The following is a 20537-nucleotide window of genomic DNA, read 5'->3' on the forward strand; positions in this document are numbered from 1 at the left end:
AACCTAGATATATAGGTTTATTAAATCTATATATAGGGGTTTATTAAACCTAGATATAAAGCACTAAATCTAGATATAGGGGTTTATTAAATCTAGATATAGGGGTTTATTAAACCTAGATATAGGGGTTTATTAAACTTAGATATATAGGTTTATTAAACCTAGATATAGGGGTTTATTAAACCTAGATATAGGGGTTTATTAAACCTAGAAATAGGGGGTTATTAAACCTAGATATAGTGGTTTAATAAACCTAGATATAAAGGTTTATTAAGCCTAGATATAGGAGTTTATTAAACCTAGATATAGGAGTTTATTAAATCTAGATATAAGGGGTTATTAAGCCTGGAAATAGGGGTTTAGTAAACCCAGATATAAGGGTTTATTAAGCTTGGATATAGGGGTTTATTAATCCTAGATATAAGGGTTTATTAAGCCTGGATATAGGGGTTTATTAAACCTAGATATATGAGTTTAGTAAGCCTGGAAATAGAGGTTTATTAAACCTAGATATCGGAGTTTATTAAGCCTGGATATAGGGGTTTATTAAACCTAGATATAGGAGTTTATTAAGCCTGGATATAGGGGTTTATTAAACTATCGGAGTTTATTAAGCCTGGATATAGGGGTTTATTAAACCTAGATATAGGAGTTTATTAAGCCTGGATATAGGGGTTTATTAAACCTAGATATAGGAGTTTATTAAGCCTGGATATAGGGGTTTATTAAACTTAGATATAAAAGTTTATTAAAATTAAATATAAAGGTTTATTATATTTAGATATAGGGGTTTATTAAAACTAGATATAGAGGTTCATAAAACCTAAATAGTAGGTTTTTAAATGGAATGAATGTACTCTATATATTTGTATGATAAATGAAATATTGTGAGTTTATTGTTCCATGTGTTGGACTTCACATTAATTAATTATCATAATAAATAGATGGTAAGATAGATATATAAACAGATGAATAGATAGATGAACTCACAGATGGATAGACATTAATATAAATAGATAGATGAATATATATATAGATGTATATATTAGATAGATAGATAGATAGATAGATGTATAGATATAAATATGGATAGACAAATAGATAAGTAGATACATAAAAATAAACAGATATATATGTAGAAATATATATAGATTGATAGACAGATAGATATATAGATAGATTGATAGAGAAATGGATTGTATAATTATTTACTATAGTTTTTCAATATTTCATATTGGTGTAATTATATAATTAATTTTCTTCACTATAATTTAGTTTTGCGTATTTTCACACACACAAATTCAGGTAGTCATTGTATTTACTCCCCCCTCTTCTGTTAATGGTTTTTATTTTTTGCCCCTTATTTTGTTATTTATAAGTCTATTACTCTATTTCTCCTGGCTTTTTAACTCTTTATGGTTCTCTACCTCTAAATGGTTCCTAACAAATGGTTGCCTACCTCTAATTGGTTCTCTACCTCTAAATGGTTCCCTACTTCTAAATGGTTGCCTAACTCTAAATGTTTCTCTACCTTTAAATTGTTCCCTACCTCTAATTGGTTCTCTACCATTCTAAATGGTTCCCTACCTCTAAATGGTTCCCTACCTCTAAATGGTTCTCTACCTCCTAATGATTCCCTACCTCTAAATAGTTCCCTACCTCTGAATGGTCCCTACGTCTAAATGGGTTCTTTATTTTTAAATGGTTCCCTACCTCTAAATGGTTCCCGACATCTAAATGGTTCCCTACCTCTAAATGGTTTCCTACCTCTAAATGCTTCTCTACCTCTAAATGGTTCCCTACCTCTAAATGGTTCCCTAACTCTAAATAGTTCCCTACCTCTGAATGGTCCCTACGTCTAAATGGGTTCTTTATTTTTAAATGGTTCCCTACCTCTAAATGGTTCCCGACATCTAAATGGTTCCCTACCTCTAAATGGTTTCCTACCTCTAAATGCTTCTCTACCTCTAAATGGTTCCCTACCTCTAAATGGTTCCCTAACTCTAAATAGTTCCCTACCTCTGAATGGTCCCTACGTCTAAATGGGTTCTTTATTTTTAAATGGTTCCCTACCTCTAAATGGTTCCCGACATCTAAATGGTTCCCTACCTCTAAATGCTTCTCTACCTCTGAATGGTTCCCTACCTCTAAATGGTTCCCTCTACCCTCTAGCGGCATGCTCTTCAACTATATCCGTGTAACCATAGTTCAGTCCTTTGAAAACCTCGGCGTGACTAGAAACTGTGACCGTGTTTAAAGTGAAATATAAAAAGTGGAGACAAAACACTTGTTTTCCAATAAACTAGGTTTCTGTTTAACCAAGGTAATGAAACAAATCATTTAAAATAAAAATATTACGAAGAATTGATTATTTTATCTAACCTTAAAATTAAATATAAATCAAAATGTTGTGTTTTAACAAAAGTTCTATTTTTTGCATTATTATTCATGAAAATGAAATATTTATACGGTTTTCCCTACTCAGTACTGTAAGGTTTAATTATTCCGTAGAAAAACGTTTAAAAATTAAAAACATTACTCATTTGATAATCTAGCTATAAAGTTAAAATATCAATATTAATTTTGTTTATTTTGAAGATTTAATACAACATATTTGCCCACCCCTTCCTCGTTTATTCCATCTCACTCTTTGGCTTATTCAACAATTCTNAGATATGAATTAGAAACAGTCTCTTCAACATGGAGGATATGCCAATTCCTCTTTTCTACTTTAAATATTCAATTATCCTCTTCTTCTTTCTTGCATTTTCTTTCTTCTTCCTTCTTTTCTTGTTCTCCTACCTTGATTTTCTTCCTTTTTCCTTCTTTTTTTATTCTCCTACCTTGATTTTCTTCCTTCTTTTCTTGTTCTCCTACCTTGATTTTCTTCCTTTTTTCCTTCTTTTTTTATTCTCCTACCTTGATTTTCTTCCTTCTTTTCTTATTCTCCTACCTTGATTTTCTTCCTTCTTCCTTCTTTTCTTATTCTCCTAGCTTGATTTTCTTCCTTCTTCCTTCTTTTCTTATTCTCCTACCTTCATTTACTTCCTTTTTCCTTCTTTATTTTCTCTTTTCCTCCTTATATTTTGTTCTCCATTTTTTCTTTTTCCTTCCTTTCTCTTGAAATATTTCAAATTCACGTTTCTTATTATACTTATTCCATTTCTTCTTTATACTTTTATTCAGAACCTCTGATTTGTTTTACTTCTCTCTATTATGCCTTTCCCCCCTCTTTCTATGTCCTTGAGCTTTATTCATCTTATCCTTTCTATCCTATCTTTCCTTTTCTTTCATTACAAAACATATTTACTAAATAAATTGCTGATACATTTTTACCCTTCCTTCCTTCCTTCCACCTAATTTCTTTACATTTTAAAACAATTTTTAGTACTGTCCCATCCTTTTCTATTATCTTCCCTTTAAACTCCCATCTCCAAAGTTTTCCTCTTCATGACATAATATTGTGGGACTCCATAAAAATGCTTATCTTACAGCTTTGAACAAACGCGAGTACACTTTATAATCAAAAGTCCAACAATCTGCCGAAGTTTTTGACAAGTTTGCGCCTTACACCTACTCCTCATCCTCCTTCTGTACCATTCATGAATCATGACTGACTCATCAGTTGTCATTCTAATTCTATACTTTGCTACTCTGGGTGTTCGTTTGTTTGTATCCAATAAACGTCAAAACGGCCGAACCGATCAGGCCCAATTTTTTGTGGGACCTCTCGTAACCCCAGGGAAGATGTATGGACGATCGAATTTTCAAAAATTTGCCTATAACAAAATTCGATTTTTGAAAATTTTGAAAATCCACAATTTTTTTTTATAAAATCCGCGAAATTTTTTGTTTTTGTTTTACAATGTATACAATTAGAGAACAAGTTCATAATTGAAAAAAGATGGGCATATACTATGTGCTTGTTTGTCTGATTCTTTATTTCCAAGAAACGTCAAAATGGCTGAACCGATCAGGCCCAAATTTTCAAAATCAACAAATAAAAACCGCTAAACTTTTTGGTTATTGTTTAATAATCTGAGAAGAGAAAATGCCCCAAAAAGCAACTGCCAACAATCAAAGATGTGCGCAAAGCGGCCTTGAAGCCTATTTTTATAGACAAGATGTGAATGGCATTTATTTTTGGCATGTTCGATTAACAAATTTACACAATATCATCAATTACGACTTGATTGTTGATGGACAGACTAAGATTGCTGATAAAGAATGCCATATCATTACGATTGTACACTGGAGAGTCACTTTAAAATTACGTCTTGCAGTCCCTTTAAACAAAATTACGTCTCGTAGTCCCTGTACAGAAAATTACGTCTTGTAGCCCGTTTAAAGAAAATTACGTCTTGTAGTCCCTATAAAAAAAGCTACGTCATGTAGTCCCTTTAAACAAAATTACGTCTTGCAAGAATACAATGAATGACGGCTAATTATAAACAATACATTCGTAATTTTGCCAGACTCGGAATCCTAAAACAATGAAAACCAGTGCTATTACAGAGTAGTTGGGGAAAGGGGGGGGTNATAGATAGATAGATAGATAGATAGATAGATAGATAGATAGATAGATAGATAGATAGATAGATAGATAGATAGATAGATAGATAGATAGATAGATAGATAGATAGATAGATAGATAGATAGATAGATAGATAGATAGATAGATAGATAGATAGATAGATAGATAGATAGATAGATAGATAGATAGATAGATAGATAGATAGATAGATAGATAGATAGATAGATAGATAGATAGATAGATAGATAGATAGATAGATAGATAGATAGATAGATAGATAGATAGATAGATAGATAGATAGATAGATAGATATATAGATAGATAGATAGATAGATAGATAGATAGATAGATAGATAGATAGATAGAAAGATAGAACTGAAAAATAAAACATATCGAATTACGATTTAAAAGACAATTTTAATGATCAGAGAAACATTTAGAAGTAACAGATGAAAATATATGGAAATTAACAACATTGATTATAAATTTACATTTATAGGAGTGTAACTGTAAACTGTAGTTATCCTCCATTTTTTATTATGGCATGCCTGATTCACAACTGTACATTTAAACCTCTAGCTGAGTAACAATGAGGAAGTAATCGTCTTGAAAATACTAGTTTTCTGACAATTTTCATCGTTGTCTCTGTTACATAAATCCAAAAGTCACATTCATGAAGATATCAAAATTAAGAAGATTCAATTTTTAGCCCATTTTATATCTAAAATGAATCAGTTGTCTTAAATCTTCTAAAAATTCAATATTTTATTAAATCATATTCATATACTATTGGAAAAAAGCACCGTTGTGAATCGTACATGAATTGTACATGAATCTTACATGAATCGTACATGAATTGTACATGAATCAAATATTAATTATATATCAATCTCACATGAATCGTACATGAATCGTACATTAATTGTACATGAATTTTACATGAATCGTACATGAATCGTACATAATTCTTACATGAATCGTATATGAATCGTACATCAATTGTACATGAATCTTACATGAATCGTACATGAATGATGTCTTACATGAATCGCACATGTATCTTACATGAATCTTACATGAATCTTACATGAATCTTACATGAATCGTACATAAATGATGAATCTTACATAAATCGTACATGAATCGTACATGAATCGTACATGAATCGTACATGAATTGGACATGAATCGTACATGAATCGTACATGAATCGTACATGAATCGTACATGAATCTTACATGCCAGTCTATTAATGGAGGATCTGTTAAATTAAGTCATTATATTTAAACACTAATCATTTGACGTGATGCTGAAGTGTTGATGTCAAAGCAATAAAACATAGGACTTAAGTTTATGAGTTTTTTAAATGTTTAAACAGTTAATAACGATAAGTTTTCCAATTTTGCAAACTAAATCATAACATTGTTTTATCATTAAAAGCAATATTTTTTGGACTATTTAGTGATTTTCTAAGATGGCAACGCCTGACTTACAAAGCGGTATATAGTCGATCTCCGCTAAACCCACGCACAGAATTCTTAACCTAATACAAAATGTGGAAGATATCTTATTCCCGACAAGACCCGAGAGCGTTCTTTTCTTCTTAAAGAGCTACGTCTCAGCCATGTAAAAGAGCGCACCTCTTTCTTAAGCAAACCTCGTCTAAATGTTACGATTTCAACTCGTTTTTCGCCGCATCTCATATTTTGTCTGGGTATCAAATTCACATCCCCCCATGTGACCCCCCACGTAGTTTTGAATTGAGCAGCTTGGAGCAACAGCTTGACAGCTTGACAGTGAAATTTGAACCCAGAAGAAAGCCCGTTTGTTTCGACGCTTTTTGAAGCATTTTCTGCGCAGAAAAAGGTCACCAAAGACTGCATATTTCAGCGCCTTTTAAAAGCAATCTCTGCGCCGAAAAGAGCGAAAAAAACTGCTAGTTTTTATGCTGCAACAAACGCTAGTTACAGCGTCAAAAATTCTTTTGAAATAAAAAAACCTTAATTTTGACATATTTCAACCATTTTGAGTCGCTATTAAAGACCCAAGTTAAGAAACGCACCAAAAAAGGTTGAAACATGGCAAAAAAAATGCTTTCTTAATGCCTTAGAAAACAATAGATGGAGAAAAATAATTTGATTAATAAATGTATTTTCAAACACAAAAAAATCAAACTAAATAATGAAGCTGATAAAAACATGTTAAAAAAAATGTATATATTGTGCTACATTTACAGATAAACATTACTATATGATGGTGAATATAATAATTGTATGACATTGGTTATTGTGAACGTAAATATTCAAACACAAATTTAAACTCGATATAAATTAATTTTCACTTGGTTTCTTTTGTTACAAAATCTTGCTTCTGATTTCTGGAAGAATTTGAAATTGGTGAACTGTTTTAAAATCTTCTGAAGATTTCTTTTCTAATCACTGCACACATACATGATTCAGCCTGCTTATAAAAAGTCTCCTCCATTAAGTAATTGACAAAATTCTCATCGATTTCTGCTTCTAAATGACAGTGTGAACACTTAACAGTAGTATTTCATAGATGGCCATATTATTTTAACTTCATTCTGTATTCTGATTACAAATTTCTCAGTTATATCTGAAAAAAAATAGATGAAAAAAAAGGAAAGCATGAATGGATGAAAGAAAAGGAAGAAAAGTATTTAGAAGAGGAAAGAAGAACTGAACATTAACTTTTTAGAAAAAATGTTGAAAAAATAGTTTTATTAATTAACGAAAAATTTTATTGAACATAGTATTCGACTAAACAAACGATTTTATTAAATGCCGACGTTCAGTTTAAAAACTAACGTAATAAATCGTAATTTTGAAAACAAACTAATTCAATTTTTTTGGAATGATTAAAAAGATACATTCATCAAAAAGGCTTTTAAAGGGACTGTACAAGTAAATTCAAGTGACCCTGATCTGATAAATAATGTGGACTGTTATTTTCAAGTTAAAATTCACACAATTTCCCAGTATTTTTTCTGCGTCAAGAAATCCGCAAGTCACTTAAAGAGAAACAATAATTGAAAATAATCAACTTTTCAAAGAGGATTTAATTAAAAGAGTCGCTTGAAATTATGTCTACATTACCTTTAAATAAATAAATAAATATTTCAAGCCAAGTTTACTTTGAAATTCACGAAAAGAAGCAAATGCATTCCACCATTTAAAATTTTTAAATTAAAGAAATTTTCCAAGAAATTTAGCAACTTAAGAAAATCTTTGCAGTATGAAGTTTTCCAAGAAATTAGTCCACCATTTCAATTAAAAGAAAATAGCATTAGCTATTTTAATTATTTATAAATTTTCCATATTTCATTTGAAAAATGTCAGCTGACCTGGAAAGGTTATGAGAGGAATCTCTCGATCTTCCTGGCCCTGGCGACCTTCAGCATCAGCTTGTCCTTCTCTGACAACTCATGATCCCACAGAGGATAGGGCTGATGTCCTAGAGAGACTTGCAGTCCTGAATAATCTTCTCAACTGCTTAGCAACTCCGTAGTGTTAATGTTCATGCATACATTGGGGTAGATTTCACTCTCGGAACATCTGAACAATAATCATTTTAAAATCAAAGAATACTTAAACACGAAACATAATTTCTAAGCTTATTTTCTTTTCTAACAATTTATCAAATTTAGACCAAAGCAAAAAACCACATAACACGAACCTTCCTGGCCCTGGCGACCTTCAGCATCAGCTTGTCCTCCTCAGACAACTCATGACCCCACAGAGGATAGCGATGAAGTCCTAGAGAGACTTGCAGTCCTGAATAATCTTCTCAACTGCTTAGAAACTCCGTAGTGTTAATGTTCATGCATACATTGGGGTAGATTTCACTCTCGGAACATCTGAACAATAATCATTTTAAAATCAAAGACTACTTAAACATAAAACATAATTTCTAAGATTATTTTCTTTTCTAACAATTTATATCAAATTTAGACCAAAGCAAAAAACCAGATAAAACGAATCTTGAACATTTGTTTTTTATCATTAATCATTTTTCATTCTTTTAGGATTAAGACAGGTATATTCCTAGAGAACGATTTTTAGACCCCCCCCCCTCCAGGGGGGCCTAAGGGCAGGGTCCAAAAATCGTTCACTAGGACGGACCCTTAATATATTTGGGGTCCATCCTAGATTATGATTTTTGCCCCCCCCCCCCCCCGATAGGAAATTACTGATCTTTGAAACCTTAAAACTGCTTGAAAATCTTGGAAGTTTTGTATAAAATATATTCTGTTATACCTTGTGTTACTGCTTTCTCCATTTAATTTCGTTCAAATTAACTTCTCCATTTCTTAAACTCTTCAACAGGAACTGGAGCGAATTTTCAATTTTCTTCAGCTCTGTATGGAAGTTGAAAGAATATGAATTTCTGTGTAAGCTAACATTTCAAGTTTGAATTACACTGGTGCAAAGTTACCAACTACCAGTACCACTTAAGTGGAGTGGACTAATGACTGGTCACTGGACTCACCTGCCGCGCTGACCCGGTGCCTGCTGGGAAAAGTAGCGTACCGGCATGGCCACAAGGTTTTCTTGGAAATTTCAGGGGTATTCATAGTTTTTTTTAAATTCAGAAAAAATATTTTTCTATTATCTTTAATTAAGTGAATCATGTTTTAAACAATTTTACACAAAATATTTTTGATTAAAAAAATATTCAACATGTTGTCTCCCCCTGTCATCATGGGAAAGGTGGCGGGGAAGGGGGAAATGACATAAATTAGTTACTATTCCGCGAGAAATCTTGCGTCTGCGCAGTCGGTCTGTAAACAGTTCCTAAACTAGTTCTTTCACAATACATTCCGTACAGATCTTCAGGGGGAACTCAGAAATACACAGGGGCAAAAAACAGACTTTCTATACGCAGCATGGCTCGCGTAACAAAACTGTTAAAAGAATTTTCGACTTTTGTTAATCAGGCGGAAAACAAAGAAAACTTTGATAGAACAGTATTCAAAACAAAAATAATTTTTTTTTTTTTTTTGCAGGTTCCCCAATTCGAGGAGTACAATCTAGGGCTTCTTACATAGAAACTTTCCCATCCTGTGATGTGAGTGAATCTTTAATCCCCCAGTTGGATGTATCAGATCCCTCCTCAAAGTCCAAACCCATCTTTCATGGATCCAACAAATCTACCACTGAATCTAACCTAGCCCCCTCCTCCAGTTCCTACAGTATGTTTGGATATTGTACTTCTGACAAGTGTAATCTTAACCCAAAAAGAACAAGAGCAAAAGTGGGTGATTTCTATGCCTGCTTTGTCTCAAAAGATTCCAGCACGAAAGGATTTGATTTAGTACACGCACATTCGAGAACTAACCTTTGTTTAATAGACAGTGAAAATATATATAAATGTAAAATGTCCTTATAAACATGTATATTTAGTATATACACATATCTTTAAACCAATAATGCTTTTGGTTATAATTTTACAAAATAAACATTTAGATCTTAAAAGTATTGAAAACAAATAAAGAATTATTACCTAAGACCTAAGATTACTATTTATAATAATAGAACCAAATGAAATCAGGACCAAAAAAAGAAATATCACCGGTTAAGTTAACGGGACCAAAAAAAGAAATTTCACCGATTAAGTTAACGGGACCAAAAAACAGGCTCAAAACCCACTTGACGTATCAATTAACAAATTCCAAAGTTTTACAAAAATTTCTGGGTTTCACTTCAGAGAAAAGTCAAATTACACATATTAAGAATTTTGAAGATTATTCAATTTTAAAAATATTACTTTTCAATATTTTACATTTTATGAGTAAAAGTTTTCAATAGTTTTGTTTATCAATATTGTCAATATTGTCTTGTGTATCAAGTTTACACATTCTTCACAAACTTCTTGAATATTTAAACTAAACTAAAATCCTAAAATATGCTTCAAAAAATATAAAAAACATCATATTCTGAATATCTACATGATATAAAAAAATCGGAAAAATTCGATATTTAATGAGTTAAAAATTGGAATTGAGTATTTGCTATAATCTCTAACTTTTTTTTCCCTTTATTGTTGCAATCTGACGGTGTAAACCTTTGATATTCCAAACTTTGGCTACTTAATCTATCATAATTGGTCTACAGAATTGGATTGCAAAATATCAGAGTTTGTGGCAAAAAATCAGTTTCCTTTACTAGTTAAAATGTGAAGACTAAATTACTTTTCACAAGAAAAGTGGTTTATTTTTAGTTGAACTAGGTTTAAATGTTCATTAAATTTGGTTCTTGGATTATGTTATTTATCGGCGCGTACTATATGCAAAATGAAGAATGTGTTTAAACAATAAAACAAAAATGTTGGTTCCTTTCAAGAACCGGTCCTAATTTTATGAATTTAGCTAGTTTTCAGAGTGTTTTATGCTAATTCTAACAAAGATGGTTAATATTTCAGACCCCGTCCAGAACCCACAGTTTGAACACAAATATAAGATTTATTCCAAATGTTAAGGGTAGGGATTAAGTTAAAGATGTTCATGTCCATTTAATAATAATAAAAACTATGTAAAAAGCAACTATTTTCTTTTCGAATATTTATAATAAATTGTTGTTGATATGTATGTAAACGTGACCACTAGATTTTTGCGACAAAAAGAAGAAATTAAATTAGAATATTTCAAAACGTTTAAAACTAGAGACACAACGAAATTCTTCAGATTTTTTCCCGAATAAAGATGGTAAGTGTAATGGTGTGAAGCCGCCATGCAACCCTTTGATTAAAAAGTCCCATAAAGATATATTTATTACCTGTGACATTTATCCTCCATTAGCCTAGGGTCCCCAGTCTAAAATAAAAAATAAAAAAATATTATTTGTAAATTATTTTCTTTGATATTTTTGGCTAATTGACTGCAAATTTAACAGAAGAAGAAGATCAAAGGAAACGAGTCTTTGCCAAAAACTCGTATTTTAAAATCCCTTTATCTTTGCAACCTAATGGTGCGGACCTTTGATATTGCATACTATGACTACTGTTGGATCAAATAATCTAAATTTGAAATATCAAAGGTTTACGTCATCATGTTGCAAAAATATAAGGATTAGAAAATTTGTACGACTTTGTAACCTTTTGGCTCCTCTAGTTTTGATTATACCCTCAAGTATGATATTAACAAAGGAATTGAGTCTTTGGAACCAAATCAAATATTTAAACCTCAATATCTTTAGAACTCGATGTTGTAAACCTTTGATATTTCAAACTCAGATCATAGTTTGAAAATATCTAAGGTCTGCAACATTTGGTTCCAAAGATATAGTGATTAGAAAATCAGAGTTTGTGGCAAATACTCAATTCCTTTATCTTAATAATGATTAAAAACATTTACTTTACTTGGACGTGAATCATTATCAATTTTGTATCTCAAATATATATTGTATAATGTAGGTAGACTGTGTTTCTAAATATCTAAATATATATGGAATCTCTGTTTTAGTGTTTGTTTGTATTCATGTCTGATCATAACTCATGAACCCTTGGATGAATTTGCATTAAAATTTTAATTAATTAATTTTGGGGAGCTCGATAGAAATACGGAACTTTTTTGAGCTAGGTTTATAAATTCTTAATCGAATAGGTTGACTTTTTCAATTTAGGTTTCCAGCCAAAACTGGGTTCCAAAGATATATCTACTGAGCTGGGAACTAGAATGGATAACCTTTAATCCCAACTACTTAATCCGAATATCCACTGTGGAAACTTTTAATTCTAGCCCTTAATCCACTCTTTTTCTCTTTCTTTCGATATCCGTACATTGTTTTCTCCAATGATAGTTCAGGAATATAGTTCGTAAATTTTATTGACCGATGACAGCCTTGAAAATAAATTCTATCCCATGAGAAAAATCCGCAATTTCTAACAAACAAAAGAATTTGTTGTCGGTCTTTTTGTCAATTTATCGGTGAAGAAAAATATTTAATAATACGTTTGAGATTCTTTTTTAACCAATTTTGACTTAAATTAAATGAAGGCCCTTCCAGTCAAGAAAACAATCAAATCTGGCGTTCCTACAATCAATTTGTTGATCTAAATATTTAATCTCAAAAATAATATAATCTCGAGACTAGATTAAGAGAAGATCAAGCATTAATACTGATTCTAAAGTTCCCAGCTCTGCACATATAATATAATCTACTACACAGTACATCAACTAAGGAGCCGAATGTTGTGTAAATAAGAATAGAACAAAAATAACAATAAGGAATAATTTGTAATTTAGAAAATATGAAACACAGGAAATCGACAAATTCCCTGTTTGTGTAACCCTTATATTTTGCAACCTGCTGACAAAAACCTTTCACATTTTAAACTATGAATTCTATCAGATAAAAAAAGAAAAAATTGGAAATATCTAAATATCTAAATATCAGATTGCAGATTGTTCAGTTTTTAATTTATTAATTGAAAAAATGTTTTTAAACGAACTATTTAGGTGCACGAAAATAAAGGGAGGGTGCGAGGGGACCATTATATAGGAAGGCACAGAAGAAATGAATTTTAATCTTGGTGGAAAATTTGAATATTAAACATTAAATAATTTCTTCCTTTTATATGAAAATAAGAGCAAAAAGTTTGAATAATTTGCAGTTTTGAAATATTTTAACTCAGAAATGATTTAGTTTCTGCTTCTTTTCTAGATTTATGCCAAGCTTGGGGTTTATTCTTGACATCATTCATTTGTTTGTAAACAGAGCAACAGCTTATACTGTATAATATTTATTGTTGTAGTTTTTATGGATTTAGTATTTGGGACTTGAGTTCCCAATGTGTTTAAAAATTGTATACAGCACGGAATACTGCTATTAGAATTCTTTTTAATGTACCTACAGATACGCATAGGTACTTGATTAAAAGTATTTCACAATGTTTACATGTACAAACTATGTTAGCTAGTAGATCACGTGTCTTTCTACCCGACCAGACCAAAGAGCGTTCTTTTCTTCTTAAAGAGCTACGTCTCGGCCCATTAAAAGAGCGCACCTCCTTCTTAAGCAAACATCGTCTAAATGTTACGATTTCAACTCGTTTTTCGCCGCATCTCATATTTTGTCTGGGTATCAAATTCACATCCCCCCCATGTGACCCCCCACGTAGTTTCTCATGGATTTTAAAAAAATTCCTTTTTAAAATTTTGTAGCGTCGAAATCAACGCATTCGACGGGGTCTGCGTAAAATCTACGCTATCTGGTCTAGTCGGGTATGAGACTATTGAAGCAAGTTCTAAGCTTTGTATTAGATTTCTTTCTAATTTATGTAAAAATGACCTTAACACAGTTCTTGGCAGAAATTTAATTTTTATTGCAAATGATTGTACTGTAAATCCTTCGGATCTTAGTAAAATGTTAGTTAAGAAACAAATGAAATATTTTGATGTCTCATTGGACTATTGGACCAAGAACAAATAATTTATATGTTGAAGGATTCGATGATTACGTAATAACTGAAATGATAAATATGTTATGCAATGAGTAATGATCAATGTCGTCTATTTGTGATAATTTTTCATATTTTTCTCTTTTCTTTTGGAAACCTGTATTTTCAAAAATTTGTTTATATAAGTATTTATATCTTTGTGTGTGAATAAATCTTTATATAAACCCAAAGAAGGGAGAGGGAGGGGAAGGGGGGAGAGGGGGGGTAATAAAGGGGAAAGACAGGGAAGAGGAGGTAGGTAGACACAAATCATCCTTTATCAACTATATTTGTTTCAAGAAGCAAAAAAGAACAAAGTTAAAACCAAAGCCCGAGGCGGTGCGACACTTCAAAGTCGTCGCGGTATAGATATTTGTGTGTAATAAACTCAATCAAGACATCGGAGAAATCGTCTTTTTTAATATTCAAAACATATTTCTGGAGAAAATATAATGGTAAACAACAAAATTATCCATTTCTATTTATAAAAAATTCAACAAAAAAATGCATGACTTAAAAATACAAAAAATCTTCTTTAAATGGGAAAAATTGGTTCAAAAGTTGAGGCTCATTTCATGGAACTAATCCAGAACTAAAAACATTTTTAATCAAGATAGCTTAATCTGAATATCCAATGTGAACACTTTTAAATTCCTTCCTAATCCGTTTTTTTTCTTTTTCTCTCCCTGCCAGTTTCCAACCACTGAGAGTTCACTCATTAAATTAAATGGCGCAAATAATTTTCCGGCTTCTCTTGATTGCCTGTTTTGGGTTCTCCCGACGCTTCTCGATTGGTTGATTATATAAACTTTTGCTGATACAAGCTTAAAATCAAATTGATCTTGAGATTATCAAAAAGAGAAGAAGAGTAAGCATTGATCTTGGTATCCACATTCTAAAGGTTTCAGCTCAGGTAAGTGAATCCACGTGAACCCCTGAACATCAATTATAAAAAATATTTTTATAATATTTAAGTTTGAAGTTTAAATATAAATTTTAAATGTTCAAAGGATTGAAAGAATCTTGTATTTTAAAAAGATTTCAAGATCATATGAGAAGAGGATTTAAAAATTGTATTGAGCAAATTCCAACAAAATCGCATCAAAGGAGAGACAAAATTATTCATTTTCATGATTCGCCAGAAATAGATGATATTTGCTTTCATTTACAACATGAAACACTTCGTTTTGATGAATCATAATTCTGATTCCTTTTTAAAATAAAGTTTCAAAAGAATAAATATGATAAAAAGATTTCGTTAAAACGTTGTAATCAATCCGTTATAAAACGGTTGTCTGCATGATCTGTGGAAATAACGAAAAACTGCGCTATGTTTATATCTCTCATGAGAATTCCCGCGTCGTAATCATAAAATCATAATTTAATCTAAGTAAATTATGAATATAAATAATAATATAAACTTGGGCAGCGCTAGTTTTTGTAATACTTTTGGACTTCGTAAACATATCCCGTGTACTGCATGTATATGTGACAACGTACTAATTGACCTTGAGCACAAAAATGAATACTGGCAGTTTTGTGGATATCAATGTTTTGCTATAAAGTATGATTTTATTTAGTTTCTTAAAATTCTCCATTTTTTAAAATCTCTTTAATTAATCAAAACCTACACAAATGTTCAGACCCCCCAAAAAGGAAACTAGGGAGTTTTGTTTAACGATACTCTTTTAAATTTCGTACTAAGGGATAGAATCAGTATAAAGTTCAATTCCCTCTGTACATTCAAACATCTCAATTTGTATTTCATATTCATATGTCAACACCCCCCCCCCCCAGGACCCCACACTCCAGTATAGATGGGCGTTTTCGGAATTCGTTTGTTCATCGTTTGTTTACGACATATTTTGATAGTTCTACTTTAGAAAAAAATGTCATAATTTTCGTTCCTTTTCCATCTTATTTCGTTCGTTTTCAATCTGAACGATCATTCAACTGAATCGTTTAGTAAAATCGATTGTTCAAGAAAATCGTTCGTTTCTAAAGTTTGTTAAAAAATCGTTTGTTCTGTAAAAAAAATTATTGTTTTTAAATTTTTTTTTCTAAATCGTTCGTCCAGTTCTTTTCAAAAAATCGTTCTGTGCAAAACCGATCTGTTTTTCAATAGTTTTTCAGAAACATTCGAACGATCATGAATGATTTTTAATCGGTCGTTTTAGTTGTTGGTTTTTAAAAATAGCTATTGTTTTTGTCGTTGTTGGTTTTCAAAAATAACTATCGTTTTTGATTTTCTCTGAACGATCTAAATTGTTCGTTCATGTAGAAAAATTCTAACAACCCTTAACGAAATTACACCGTTAATTTTCTCTTCGTTTGTTTTAAAAAACGATAGTTTTTAATTTTCCATAAACAATCCAAATTTTTCGTTCATTGTTCTTTAATATTTCTGAACAACACTTTCATTCCAAAAAAATTTCGCTCGTTTAGAAAAATGTTGTTCGTTCACAAAAACGATGGCCATCTCTACGTGACTCCACTACACGTAGAAAGGTTTAGGTAAAACTTTAAAGTTTTATTTATACCTCGATTGATCAGCTTGAAGTCGAAAAGAACATTGTAGGTTAAGATCTTTGAGAATAAAAAGTTTTAAAACGAAGGAAATATTTTATAGATGATTTATCATAACCTTTAGAACTGCACTGTATACAAATAGTTTTAGCAAAGTTTGAGCCAAGGACATTATAGAAGATAGGATAGATAACAGTTGTTTATCAAAGAATATTAGAAAACAGGACGAATAAAAGCTAGGTCTTTCAAAAGATACAAGCAAATAGTTTGAAGAACAGTGGTTTTACAATGTTATAAAACAGGATGAATAACAGTAGTTTATCCAAGGATATTAGAAAACAGGATGGAAAGCAGTGGTTTCTCTAATGTTTCTAGAAAACATGATGGAGCATAGGATATCAGAAAATAGGATGGATAATATAGCAGATTATCCAATGATACTCGAATATAGGATTAAGAACAATGGTTTTGGGATAATAGCAAATAGGATGGAGAACAGTGGATTATCCAAGGATATTGAAACTAGGATGGAGAATAATTTATAATTTAAGGATACTTAAAAATAGAATGGATAGCAGTTGTTTATCCAAGTTTTCTAGAAAATAGGATGGATAACAGTGATTTATTTTCAGAATACTAGAAAACAGAAAGAATAACAGAAGTTTATCCAAGGATACTAGAAAATAAGACGTTATAGAACAGTGTATTATCCAAGGATACTTGAAAATAGGATGGATAACAGTAGTTAATCCATGGTTTCTAGAGAATAGGATGTATAATAGTGATTTATACAAAGACACTTGAAAACAGGATGAATAACAGTAGTTAATACAAGGATACTAGAAAATAGTACGGATAACTGTGGTTTGAACAAGGGCGCATTAGAAGATAGGATGGAAAACAGTGGTCTATCCAAGATGGGTATAGTTAAAAGTAATTTATCGAAGGATACCAGAAAATAGGGTAGGTAAGTGTGGTTTATCCAAGAATAATAGAAAATAGGATGGATGACAGAAGTTTAGATTTGTTAAGAAAGTACCTATCTTCTTTGCCACAAACTCAAATTGTCTAATCCCTTTATCTTTGTAATCGGATGGTTCAAACCTTCGATATTTCAAACTTTTAAGCTAACGGAAGTCATGGCTTGAAATATCTAAGGTCATACGACATTGGGTTGCAAAGATAAGTGAATTAGAAAATCAGAGTTTGTGGCAAAGACTTAATTCCTTTCATCTAAACTTGTTAAACCATTTTTTAAGTAGCAAGGCTGAATTATAGTATTATCTAAAAGGCCGGTCAAATTGGCTTTGATAATTATCAATTTTTCATTCATAAACAACAAATCTTCTAAACTTTTAGCTAGGTGTAGTGAAATTTTACCATTTTGCTGGTAAAATTTAACCCACTGGGGTCAAACAGAGATGTTTTTCTTTCTCTTGGATAAATAGAGAAGCACTTAAAGTAAAATTCAGGGTTTTATTCAAACTCCTCTTTCTACTAAACCAGAGTTTACAGACCAACAATTCAGTATAGATTTTTAGCGTTGGGACTGGGCGTTATTTTTTTTTTTAAACGTTTGTTAGGTGAAGGGAGGAAGGCCAACCACATCAATCTCTAGTCCGAACCACATTCTCCTCATTTTCTCGTCCAAACCACCTCGAAAACCTCGTCCTTTCAATATTATTTTTTTTAAGTGTCCGATTCTTGAAAATAAATACATTTGTTAAAAATATGGCGACATTAGGGCATAACACATGACTAGAATAAAGTTTTCCAAGGATTTTGAGATGTTGGAATCTTCAAATCCACGAGAATGATGTCAAACATTATTTAGGTTAAACTTAAATCTCTTCTGCCTCCATAATGGCTAACCTTTGTGATATAAAATAAATAGAAAAATATTCGGCATACCTCTGCCTATAATTTTCCCCATGGAACCACCCGGAAAAATTCTTTAGTTTTCACTATAGTTAACAAAAAAGATTAAAGTTCTATATAACTTGAAATTATTTGCGGCATTCTACACCAGGAATATCTGAAAATGCGCGTAAAAAAGGTATACATTTTTAAGGACATTAAACTTGAAATCTTTAATTCAATTGAAACTTTTAACTTTGATTTGCAAAAATTTGATATTTCATTTATGTCCTAACGTGGCTTGATTCTTAAAAAATAGTTTTATATGGACACTTAAAAAAATGATATTGAAAGGACGAGGATTTCGAGGTGGTTCGGACGAGAAAATGAGGAGAATGTGGTTCGGACTAGAGATTGATGTGGTTGGCCTTCCTCCCCTCGTTAGGTCGGACTTAAAAACGTCGGACCAGTACTGCATCGGACCAGTATTGCGTCGGAAAAGTACAAACGTCGAACTAGTACCGTGTCGGAACAGTACAAACGTTGAAGTTACAAATGTCGGACCAGCCTAAATTCCAATCACTGCAAACGTCTGACCAGTCAAATTTACGTAAATGATTATTCCACACTCTAAATTACTAATATTAAAAAAATCGCTTATTAGTGCAGTCAACTTTTCCTACCAACTAAGTGATTTTTATATGTCCCTTTTCATTCCATAATTTGATCGAATAACCCATAGATTAGTTAAAATAACAGATAGAACACTTGATGTCGTCTTTTCATGTTTTTACTCTCTCTGTCCGGAGTTATAGGTTAGGTTAGAGAATATTTGTTGTAAAATACAATTCAAGGCTCTTGATGCAAAAACTTGAAAGAACTGTGAACATAAAGCTGTTCACTGCTCCACCAAACTCTATAAAGAATATTTACTGAAAGCCTTTCTGAGAATTGTGGGGCTTGTTCGATATCACACTGATTTAACTGTTCTGTCTTTATGTACACGTCAAACTGAACACTCAAGTAATTTGCACATAAACTTGAAATATGTTTTCAAAACTCCTCTTTTTAAAGCGCTGCTGAGAATAGAAAAATGTTTTCAATTTCTTAACTTTAACTGGATAAATAGTTTCTCGGGAAGTTCCGAGGTCACAAAGTAAGAAATTTTACCTTCTGTTTAGTATGTATTAAATAAGCTGTTACTTTAGATCCCAATTTTAACAATTATTAAGAAAATAATTAAATTTCTTTTGTCGGCGCATGCGTTTTAAATGAAAGACGACCCTGTAATTTCAAATTTCAAAGATAGTTGAATTATATATAAAAAAAAATGTGATTGAATTCTAATTGAAGAAACAGAACACAACCAGCCTCGGTTAGTCCAGGGTGACATGAGTTGTATTGTTTTAATAGAATTTGTTTCCTTTTAAACTTCATATATGATATCGACAGCTTCTGTAATTCTCTTGTTTTGAAAATGAAAGTGTTTTGATATTTTCTGTCCTTAATTCATTCAATTTTACTTCTTGTAAGATGCATCTTTACTCAAAGATTAAAATTGTACAAACAAATTTAATATTTATACTTTAACAGATTGTTCATTTATTTTATTTTAGGAGATTACCAATTAGATTTCTAAAGGAACTGTCCGCTTAATTTCAGGCAACTCCCCATTTTAAGAGTTACATTGTACATACATGATTCACCTTGCTACCATTTAAAAGGATTGCAAGGTGAATCTGGCATGACGTTTTCACTTAAGATTGCGTGGATAGTATACTTTAAAGTTTATATTTGCTCTAGCTTAAAGGGACTGTGTAAAGTAACAGAAAAGTAAAAAAACCAGCTCAATATAAATCTTTTTCAAGAAAGGTTTTTTCAGAAAAACACTCACAATTTATCGATATAGAATTGGTTATGTGAAAATCAAATTTTTGTATCTTTTACCAAACCCTTCAAAAGTCGAAAAAAATCAGAATTTCTTAGGATGTTCTTTTAGTAAAAAAAACTTCCGATTGGAAATTTTATTATTGAACAAGTTTTTTTGACAAAATAGAAATCACTGCAAATCAAAATGTGCGAAATCTCTCACAAAAACATCAAGCAGTATTTTGCAAAATTCTCCTTTTAAACTTAAGCAAAAAACAAGCGCGTTGCATTTTTAA

The 20537-nt window shown here is 31.4% G+C and overlaps 1 protein-coding gene and 1 long non-coding RNA gene across 7 annotated transcripts in view; both read right to left on the reverse strand.

The window, feature by feature from the left end:
- Positions 1-6728: 6728 nt before the first annotated feature.
- Positions 6729-9043, reverse strand: LOC111702180 (uncharacterized). Its single transcript, XR_002765366.1, has 4 exons — positions 8811-9043; positions 8230-8410; positions 7898-8108; positions 6729-7149 (listed from the first exon to the last, which is right to left on the reverse strand). It is a non-coding gene; the product is annotated as an uncharacterized LOC111702180 (long non-coding RNA).
- Positions 9044-11272: 2229 nt separating this feature from the next.
- LOC111702174 (uncharacterized) overlaps positions 11273-20537 on the reverse strand; it is a 28055-nt gene continuing 18790 nt past the window's right edge. For 4 of the 6 annotated variants that reach the window (XM_023473773.1, XM_023473772.1, XM_023473771.1 and 1 more), the window contains one exon: positions 11275-11365. In XM_023473773.1, the coding sequence (XP_023329541.1) occupies positions 11324-11365 (42 nt within the window). In that variant the 3' untranslated portion in view covers positions 11275-11323. Of the gene's footprint in view, positions 11366-20537 lie in introns of all 6 variants that reach the window. The other 2 variants (XM_023473769.1, XM_023473774.1) reach the window with 2 other exon arrangements.

The sequence above is a fragment of the Eurytemora carolleeae genome, unplaced genomic scaffold (assembly GCF_000591075.1).
Source record: "Eurytemora carolleeae unplaced genomic scaffold, Eaff_2.0 scaffold367, whole genome shotgun sequence".
In the NCBI taxonomy this organism is placed as follows: domain Eukaryota; kingdom Metazoa; phylum Arthropoda; class Copepoda; order Calanoida; family Temoridae; genus Eurytemora; species Eurytemora carolleeae.